We start from the raw sequence: 10,238 nt of genomic DNA, 5'->3' as shown, positions 1-10,238 counted from the left end.
CCATCCCCTTATGGGGTTAGCGGCTTCGACGTCTCGCCGCCTAACGTCAATGTTAACGTCGAAATAGCGCCCAACACGTGTACCCGTGACGGGCGCTATTTCGAAGTTAGTGCCGCTACTTCGAAGTAGCCGGCACGTGTAGACATGGGCTTTTTAGTGCTGAGGTAAAATGCCAGCTGTCACCGCAGCAGGCGGCCCTGCTGGGCGATGCTGGTGTTGACTCAGGAGCCCTTCGCAAAGTCTTCTCAGGCTGGAGCTCTTCGCAAAGCCTTCGCTGCTTGTGAGGCAGCTGGCCTAGGGGCTGGTGGACGCCTCAAGGACCAACACCTCCCCATACAGGCAGCGGAGTTGTATCTGCGCCAAGGGCCAGCAAGCGCTGTGCTGCGCCGCCTTATATCCTATGATCTCATGCATGATTCATGAGGCTATTTACATGCGAGCGTTCTGAGGGCCTGCTTTCAAACAGGTCCTCTGGACTGTGGAAACTTCTAGAGGCTTTTCCACCTGCGCCCAGTCAGGTGCCTGGATTTTAAACCCCAGGTCATGAGTTGTTTATGAGTTCAGGGTTACCGGGGAAACCAACTGACTCAGAGTGACCATTACAGGGGGCTGCTAAATGGCAGCCTATGTGATTTTAGATTCTCCCTGTACCTGTAATGATGTTTAATGGCCAAAGGCTTGTTTCCCCTGACCCACGGGGGCGTAATGCCTGAGGGATGAAAAATCCCTGACACGCCCCAGGTGTATTTCAAGAGGCCAAAAGAATTCTATCAACCTGTGATATCTGTGTGAAGTTTAACCCAAGGGGGGAACCTAAAGGCCCCCCTGGTGCGAGACTCTGGGCATACACCCCCTTTGAACGACTCCAGATTGACTATTCAGAGGTGCCTGAATGCCAAGGCTACAAACACCTCCTTGTAATTGTGTGTCAATTGACCGGGTGGGTTGAAGCCTTCCCAACCAGACGGGCCACGGCCTTGGAAGTGGGGAAGGTTTTGCTAAACCGTATTATTCCCAGGTTTGGCCCACCTAGGTCCATCGATTCCGACCAAGGCACTCACTTCACTGCTCAGGTTATCAAGTGCATCGCAGAGGCCCTGGGCATCACCTGGCTCCTGCGTACCCTGTGGAGACCACCCTCTTCTGGCCAGGTGGAAAGAATGAACCAAACTCTAAAGCTCAAACTTTCTCAAATATGTGCACAGACTGGTCTCAGGTGGCTTCAAGCTCTACCTCTTGCTCTTTTAGCTGTCCGAACTGCCCCTCGAGGCAGACGTGGTATCTCACCTTTTGAACTTTTATTTGGCAGGCCATATACTGGATTTGCTGACCCGGGACCTGTGACTGACCTGGTCACCTGGGGAGACGAGGAACTGACCAGTTTTGTCTCCACCCTCCAAACTGCTCTCACCTCTCTCCACAAGTATGCAGCCCAGTTCCAGTCCTTGCCAACAGATGTGCCTGCTCACCGAATCCAGCCAGGAGATTGGGTCAATGTGAAAGAATGGAAGAGTGCGACCCTTCAGCCCCGGTGGGTCGGTCCTTTCCAAGTTCTCCTTACTTCCCACACTGCGGTATGTGGAAAGGAAAAGGGTACTTGGATCCACCATACGCGGCTCAAACTAGCCCCTAGGCTGGGGCCAGAAGAAGATGACGCCGGACCTCGGGGGAGCTCCGCTAGCCCTTCCTGCATGAACCGGAAGGGCCAAGAGCAGATGAGGCCTGGACTGCTGAGCCCTTGGAAGGGGTAAAAGTTCTCTTCCGAAGGGGTCGTGGAAAGGAGGTCACGGACTAACATGACGCAGCAGTACCTGGTCGCCATTTATGTGCTCACATTGGCTGGGGACACAGTAGAATGTCATGAGCGCAATTCCTTTGTGACTCTTGCAAAAACTGTGGCACAAACGACAAATCAGTCTTCCTGCTGGGTGCGTGCAAACAGCCCTGTGACCCCACAGGTGGGCGTTCCTATGGACGCAGTACCCCTGCATACCCCTGGCTTAGCTGTGTTGGATGGCTTAGCCTGGAAGGGGTCGTCTGATGACAATTTTTGGAATAGAACAAGGGGAAATCCGAGCGGCCCCCAAGATTGGGACTACACTGTCACCTCTGTCGTATGGGGTAAATGGTGCTTTATGCGGAACCAAACAAGTGGGTACAGCTTCCCGGTGGGAACCAGGGCCTGCAGAGTTGTGCGATGGAGCGATGGGTGGTGGCTACTTGGTGTAGAGGACAGACCCCTTACAGAGACCAGTATGTTGTTTGTGGGCAGAGGGCCTATAAGATCCTTCCTGCAAACTGGACAGGGACATGTTACATAGGCTATTTGTCCCCTCATCTCACCATACATAACAGTCTCCCTAAAGGGCGGGTCTGTAACGTCCAAGGCGCTGCCCTTAGGGATGAGGATGAAACCAGGGAACAAGCCCTTACTCGAATAAATAAGGCCTTAAATGGGTCTTGGAAGGAGCCCCTTACCACAGGAACACTTATTGGGTGCTCTATGGCTGGTATTATCCCTTTGGTTACTGGAGTCGCCGATGCATGTACAGGGCGCTGTGTAATCCGCCTGCAAATGGTGCTAGAAGAGATTGCCACAGTTACAGAGTCAGCCGTCTATGACCTGGGACAAGCAATCCAAGGGCTTTCTGCAGAACTGGCCCAGGTCCGCACCATGACACTCCAAAATCGCTCAGCTTTGGATTATCTTTCAGCAGCGCAAGGGGGGGTGTGTGTGTGCTCTAGTGGGAGAAAAATGTTGTGTGTCTGTTAATGACACCTCCACAGAAATGTATCAGAATGTAGTCAGGGCTGCAGCTCAAGCCCAAGAAGCAGTAGAAGCCGCCTATGTCCCACCCAGCGACAGTTGGTGGGATCATATGTTTGACTGGCTTCCGAATTGGGGAGGACGGTTAGGAGGAATGTTGAAATCAATACTGCAGACCGGATTGTTAATTTTAGCTGGGTTTATATTAATCTATGTGGTAGTTAAATGCTGTTGTTTAGTTTGCTTGCAGTGTAGTGAGACTCCTCTTGCTAAAACTTCGGATAATATAAGAGTCCATGTTGAGCGGAGCCTACGACCCAGAGATCCTCCCACCTTGCAATCAGTATAGCAACGGGCCTGACTAGCCTTTGGGTTGTCAGGCCCGAAGGGGGGACTGTCACAGGAACGTTCGGCCTGGGCAGTTTGCAGCCATCTTAAATCAACAGCCGTCATGTGAGAGGTCCTCAGCAGTTTACACTTTTGAACTACACCCCCCAAGTGCATGAAGCGGATGAAACTGGCCCTTAACTGGTTTTCCTGTGCTTGCTTTTGCTTGTGCAGAGAAGCAGTGTTATGAGAACTTGCAGTAAACACCAATGAGATGTTAGCTTGGCTGGAGTTTATCTCGCTATCATTAGAAAAGGCTCTTCAGCTCTGTATCCAGGCGGAGTCTTTGTACCCATGTACTTGGCTCGCCTTTCTTTCTGCAGAAGTAAAGCCCTTCCTTAGCCCTGTCTGGTCGTTACTGGCTCTCAGCTAGGCGGACCGATATTTCAGTAACAACAGGGCCAGATTCCCAATGACCCCAGGGGCAGCCAGGGACACCCCTGCTCGGCCCTGGCCTGGGATGGGCAGAGCAGGGAGGGCCCCGTCCCAGCGCTCTGCACGGAGGTCCCAGAGCAGGAGGGGCCTGCCCCGGGGGCGGAGCCTGCACTGCACAGACACACACACACACACACACACTTACACAGACAGACACACACACACAAACACACACAGTCACACAGATAGACACACAGACATACACACAAACACACAGACACACAGTTACACAGACAGACACACGCAAATACTTACACACACACATACATACACACCCAGAGACACTTATAGACATAAACACGGATACTTACACACACACACACACACACACACACACACTGGGGGCACATTAGTTTAGAGTGGGGGGGCTGTGGGAGGTGATGCCACATGGGAGCGGCGGCGGGTTTGGGGCGTGAGTTCCAGTGGGGGGGCGGATTGGGGCGTGAGTTCTGGTGGGGGGGACAGTTGGGGCATGAGCAGCCCTGCGCACACACACGTGAGCAGCTTTTGGAGAAAAACCCCCGTGGGGCTCGTCTCAGCTGGGAAACGGGCTCTGCCCACTGAGTTCGTTGCTGTCAGTCTCTCAGGTGCCACCGGACCACTCGCTGCCCCGTCTGAGTCCTTCCGCCCAGCTCGCGGGATGGAGCCGCAGGAGTCAGGAGAATCTGAGCCCAGATCCCCTCCTGGCCCCGAGAGCGGCAGCAGCTCCGCACACATCTCAGGTGCCAGCTCAGAGCTGCCTAGGGGATTTGAGCACCTGCTTCCATTTCTTGTTAATAACAGGTGCCCAAACCTCCTAGGTCACTTGGACAATCTCTGCCTCAGTCACTCTCCCCAGACTCAGGGGCGCACAGTGGGGCTTAAAGCCACCAATTCCCTCCCTCTCCAGCGTGTGGTGGGAGGGGGGACGTGGGCCTTCATTGCTCTCCCCTGTCCAAGGCCAGGGCCCTAGCAGGGGTGGCTCTGCCTGCCCCTGGGGTCAGGGAGAATCTGGCCCTGTGGTCTGGGCAGTGGGTCTGGGAGTGAGGACTCCTGGGTTCCGGTCTCATCTCTGGCAGAGCAGTGGGGTGTAATGGTTAGAGCAGGTGGGAGTGGGAGTCAGAGCTCCTGGGCTCTCATCATGGCTCTGAGACAAGATTCTGAACATCAGGAAACTGCAGCCGTGAGCCCTGGAGGTTGTCCCAGCCCTGACTCTGGGGTGTCTTCCTGGGACAAATGAGTCCTCCTTGTAGGCAAAACAGGTCAAATAATTTACCAGGAGAGCAAATCTCAGAATGGTTTTAATTTAGAAAATACAGGTGAAGATGAGGATGACGATGATACAACTTCCTACAAACCGGTTCTCTCAGTGACGTTTGTTTGTTGCAGCCTGAGGCAGTGTTGTTTTCCTCTGGGGAATACGGCAAGAAATTTTGCCTGAGGGACTTGGTCCCAGAAGCCAGTGAATGTAATAAACACACCTGTTCCCTTCAGCACGTCCAGCACCAGCAGCAGCTGGGAGGTGGAACTGCCTGTCCTGTTGTTTCGTAAGGTGGTGTCTTTTCTCCCCTCTGCTCCCCAGACCTCCTCCTCCTTCTCCTCCTCATTATCCACTGACTCTGAGTGCAGCTGTTGTTCCGTAAGCAGTGTAAGCTGTGTGCTGTTTATGAATTTGAGCACAGTCGGCTGGGTGGGCTCCATCTGATCTCTCCTCATGAGAATATCCTCTCCTGAACACGCCCACGGCACATGCTCCACAGGTGAAGCCCACGAATTTAGAGGGGGTCTCTCTCAGCTGAATTTATCTGAGCCCTTTCGTTACACAATGGGGCTTTGTTAATTTCTTGCATGGTCTCCTGTTTCTAAAGGGGCTGTCTGGGTGACCGGAAGAGCACTGAAATTACCACTGAGCTTTCAATGACAAGAATCTCCCCGGACCTTATTCTCAGTGGTGAGTAAATCGTAGAATGTTGGGCCTGGAAGGGAACCCAGGAAGTCATTGAGCTCAGCCCCCTGCCTAAAGCAGGATCAACCCCAACTAAATCATCCCAGCCAGGACTTTGTGAAGCGGCGACTTAAAAACTTCTTGATACAGAGGTTCCATCAACTCTCTAGGTAACAGTAACAGAGAGGAAGCCGTGCTAGTCTATACTCCATCAAAACAAAAAGCAGTCAAGTAGCACTTTAAAGACTAGAAAATGGTTTATAAGGTGAGCTTTCGTGGGACAGACCCACTTCTCTGTGCCTTAAATATTGAGTCTGTTCTGGTCTGGCTCTGGTCTGAAGAAGTGGGTCTGTCCCACGAAAGCTCACCTAAGAAACCCTTTTGCTAGTCTTTACAGTGCTACTTGACTGCTTTCTCTAGGTAACGCATTTCTGCGCTTCCCCACCCTGCTGGGGAAATAGTTATTCCTAATATCCAACCTAGACTTCCCCCACTGTAACTTAAGACCCTTGCTCCTTGTTGTCCTATTTGTCACTACTGAGAACAGCCTCTCTCCACCCTCTTTAGAGCCCCTCTTCAGGACGCTGAAGGCGACTATCAAATCCCCACCTCACTCTTCTCTTCTGAAAACTAAAGAAGGCCAAATAATGAAATAAATTCCATTTGTTTAGACACTGTCCAAATGGCAACTAAGAAATGAAAACATAAACCAAAATCCATTCTGGAAAAAGAATTAATCTATATGGATGTTTTCCATCCGTAAACACTGAGAAAACATTTTGTGTTGGATCTTTGAGTTCATACGGACTCTTGTGAACTGTAATTTGAGTTTTTGCTGTTTCAACTTTTGATATTGATTCAGTGTGAAAACACACACTGGCATTTCCCACGGGATGGAAATTCCATTTCCTGGCCAGCTCTGCATTTAGTGCCATGGTCGTGCTGAGGAAAGTCCTTCATAATGTCAGTGTAGGTTCCTCAAAGGAGCTCTTAAGACAGACACAAGAATTCTCACCGCTTCTGTATGTTTAGAAAATATCATTCACAGCTGTTTTAAAAGGTTCTGTGATGTGCACTGGGCGTAGCTCAGCCCCACCCTTTCCTTTGCTCCTGTGATTTCATGTTCTCTCTTTGTTCTCTTGGAGAGCGTGTGTCATTGAGAGTCAGAAGAACACAGTCTCCAGGTCTGGGCGTTCCCACTCAGTGTGTCTCTTCTGTCACTCTGGTTTCTGCTTACGAGCTCACTGTTATTTGCTGCAGTCCTGTGAGAGCCCCATAGTGAGGAAGTTAAGCGCAGGCAGAATCCATTTGTTGTGTCTCATTTTTAATTCAGCTCTGTCACTTCACGGTCACACCTGCGATTGTGAAGTTCCTTTTCACCAAATGAGCCTGAAGTAAAACGTGTAGGAAATGTCTCCTACATCACCGGATCTTTTTTGCAAATTTCCTTGTGTTACCATCATAGAAGAAAGCTTCACAAGTGGTGTAACTCAGAGGCACATAGGATTATAGAACATTAGAACTGGGAGGGACCTCGAGAGGTCGTTGCGTCCAGTCCCCTGCACTGCACGGAGGGTCCCTGATAGATGTCTGTCTAACCTGCTCTTAAACATCCCCAGGGATGGAGATTCCACAGCCCCTCTCAGCAATTTATTCCAGCGTTTAACCACCCTGACAGCTGGGAAATTTTTCCTATGTCCAAACTAAACCTCCCTTGCTGCAGTTTAAGCCCATTACTCCTTTGTCCTCAGTGCAGCTCCCTGGCGTTGTTATGATTTACACCATGTAAGGTGCTGGCCCTGGGTCTTGTCTCGTATGTGGACACAAACCAACGTATTGCAGAACTGGCTGTGAGGGAGGCAGGAATGATTTGGGTCATGCACTAACACTGAAGGAAGAATAACACTGTGCAGTGCAAAAGGGCCAAAGTCCCCTACTGCTTTCAGATTCCAGGGGGCTTCTCCATCGGAAAACGGTTTCCAGCATGTTTCGGCTCCACGGTGTCCGTTTGCTGGTGTGAGGTGTCACTGCAGGGGAATCCGGGCACTTGTGTGATTATTCGTATCACTAACATACGAATGAGAGGAGAATGTGCCCTCGTCTAAGAAATGGTATTTGGGAACTCAGCTGCGGTGACACTTTCACCCCCAGACTCTGCACTGACCCCCACACCGCACCCTCCATTTGGCACCCTCCATCCCCTGCCCTGAGCTGCCCCAACCCTCACAGACCCTGCACATACTCCATCACACCCCGGCAAGGACCGCCCCCCACCCAAACACCTGCCCTAATGCCCCCGCAACCCTCTGTCCTGAGCCCCCTCCCCTCACTCCATCCCCCTCCATCTTTGTCCTGAGACCCCCCACACCAAACCCTGCTGTGATTTCTGCACCTCCAGCTCCTGCCCTCGCCCCCGACCCTCCCACCCCCCAAACCCTCTGCCTGACCCATCCCTGTCTTCATAGGCCCTTCCCTGTCAATAATCATCTCCCTGGTGTACAACCACTCCAGCACCTCCCACCCCCTGCCCTGAGTCCCCCCAACCCCTCTGACTTCTACACCCCCATCCCCTGCCCTTAACCACCACACACAACAAGGCCTCCCCCACAACCCCCGCCCTCACTGCAGCACCCTCTGCCCCCTGCCCTGGTCCCGAACCCTCCCAGCTTCTGCTCCCCCCCCTCCACCACCCACCTCTTCCCCTCCCGCCTCCTTTGCCCCAACGCTCCCTCCCACCAGCTTTCAGACCCCTGCCTCCACCCCCACTGACATATCTTACACAGCTCATGGGGAAACCCCCCAACGGCCGGGGATGCCCATACAAGGGTACCACAAACACACAGCTGTTACCTTCACCCCTGGGCTGCGCTAGGGTGCTCCACAACAATGGGTTCAACCCACCACACCATTCCTTCTCACCACGCCTTTCAGACCAGCGAGACGGCAGAGACGCAGAGCAGGAAATGCACTTTCCCACTGGAAGTGACACAACTTACACAGCGCCACATTCACTGAGGGAATTAGATCCCCGTCAGGTCCAGCTCCCTCCCATTCACACAGAACGGCCCCATCGAGAGCTGTTGGAAATGCAACAAACAGACAACATGGACTGGAAACACAGAGACAGAGACAAGCGGCTCTTCCATCAGAAGAAAATGAAGAACTCCGGGAAACTCACCTTTATATGGACGGGAGAAGACAGTGAACATCTCAACCCAGTGACAGTGAGGAGCCCGGAGCAACCTGACTTCAAAGAGACAGACCCTTGAGCACACAAACCAAATGTCCCCAATGCTTCTTTAAGCCTTGAGCAAGGCCGGGTCAGTCGCTGTAATTTACAGAGAAATTTCAGCAGGTGTTAGTCAGAAGGGTCCCAACAGGAAGGAAACCAGGACAAATGTTTTAATTTGCAGTCACAGTTCTGATGTGCCTCAGACCCGGTCTCTTTGTCCCCCTACAGATGACCTCTTCCGAGGGCGACCCTGGAGGGAACCAGATCATCTCCAATGTTCTCTTCCTGGTGGGGTTCTCGTACCTTAAGGAGCTGCAAATCCTTCTGTTTGTGGTGCTTCTGGTCATCTACCTGCTCACCCTGACGGGGAACCTGCTCGTTATCCTGCTGATAAAGCTGAACCCCTCCCTCCACACCCCCATGTATTTCTTCCTGGTGAACCTGTCTGCATCGGAAATCTGCTTCACCAGCAGTGTGGTCCCTCAGCTGCTGGCTCACCTCCTGGTGGAGGAAAAGACCATCTCCTTTGCAGCTTGTGCAGCAGGGATGTACGTCAATGCCATCATGGGCCTCACAGAATGCTGCCTACTTGCAGCCATGGCCTACGACTGCTACGTGGCCATATGTCACCCCCTGCACTACACAACCATCATGAGCGTCCGGGTGTGTGCTCTGCTCGCGGGGACTGCATGGGCTATTGGCATCTCGGTGGGAGTTCCTCTGAACACGTGGCTCTTCAGCCTGCCCTTCTGTGGCTCCAACCGCATCCAACACTTCTTCTGTGATGTTCCACCAGTGTTGAAAATGGCATGTGCCGACACGTCGCAGATTAAGGCTGTAGCCCTCATGGTGACAGTTGTGTTCATCCTGGGCAATTTCCTGTTGACACTCCTGTCCTACATCTGCATTACCTCCACCATTCTCAAGCTGCCATCAGCGGAGGGAAGGCGTAAAGCCTTCTCCACCTGCTCCTCCCACCTCACGGTGGTGACTGTGTTCTATGCAACGGCCCTTGTCACCTACCTGGTGCCCAACACTGGCTCTACTACAGAAAGTGACCTATTGATTTCCCTATTGAACACTATCGTCTCTCCAGCGTTGAACCCCATAATTTACACTCTGAGGAACAAAGAGGTGAAAAGAGCCTTGAGAAGAACTGTACAGAAGAGCAGCTTTTCTCACCTCTGGAGAAACTAGAGAATGAGAAGTCAAGTTAGTCAAAATTGGGTGGTGGGGGTCAGGTGGCCTGGGCTGAGCAATGGGGTTGAAATTGGATGCTCAGATGTCCATCCCAGCTGTCGGAGAGACAGGCCAGGAACAGTTGGGGATGTGGATATTCGCTGGGGCAGGCTCAGTCCCCCTCCTCAGCCCCAGCCAGGAGACAGTAGATGGGAGGGACCAGCTGACACCTCTGTCCCTCGGGCTCCTCGCAGGGGCTGCTGTTCTCCTGCACCCGGATCATCCTCCCCTCCATCGGCCCCTTCGCCCCAAGA

At 52.6% G+C, this 10,238-nt stretch overlaps 1 protein-coding gene across 1 annotated transcript; it reads left to right on the top strand.

Annotated features, from left to right (window-relative positions):
* The first annotated feature begins 1,796 nt into the window (after nucleotides 1-1,796).
* On the top strand, nucleotides 1,797-9,942 carry LOC142004925 (olfactory receptor 10A4-like). Its single transcript, XM_074982605.1, has 2 exons — nucleotides 1,797-1,928; nucleotides 8,974-9,942. The coding sequence occupies exons 1-2, from the start codon at nucleotides 1,797-1,799 to the stop codon at nucleotides 9,940-9,942; spliced, it is 1,101 nt and encodes a 366-aa protein (XP_074838706.1).
* The last annotated feature ends 296 nt before the right edge of the window (nucleotides 9,943-10,238 follow it).

Source organism: Carettochelys insculpta, chromosome 32, assembly GCF_033958435.1.
Source record: "Carettochelys insculpta isolate YL-2023 chromosome 32, ASM3395843v1, whole genome shotgun sequence".
Taxonomy (NCBI): Eukaryota; Metazoa; Chordata; order Testudines; family Carettochelyidae; genus Carettochelys; species Carettochelys insculpta.
The sequence above is the reverse complement of the archived record's forward strand: the minus strand, read 5'-3'. Positions and strand labels throughout refer to the sequence as shown.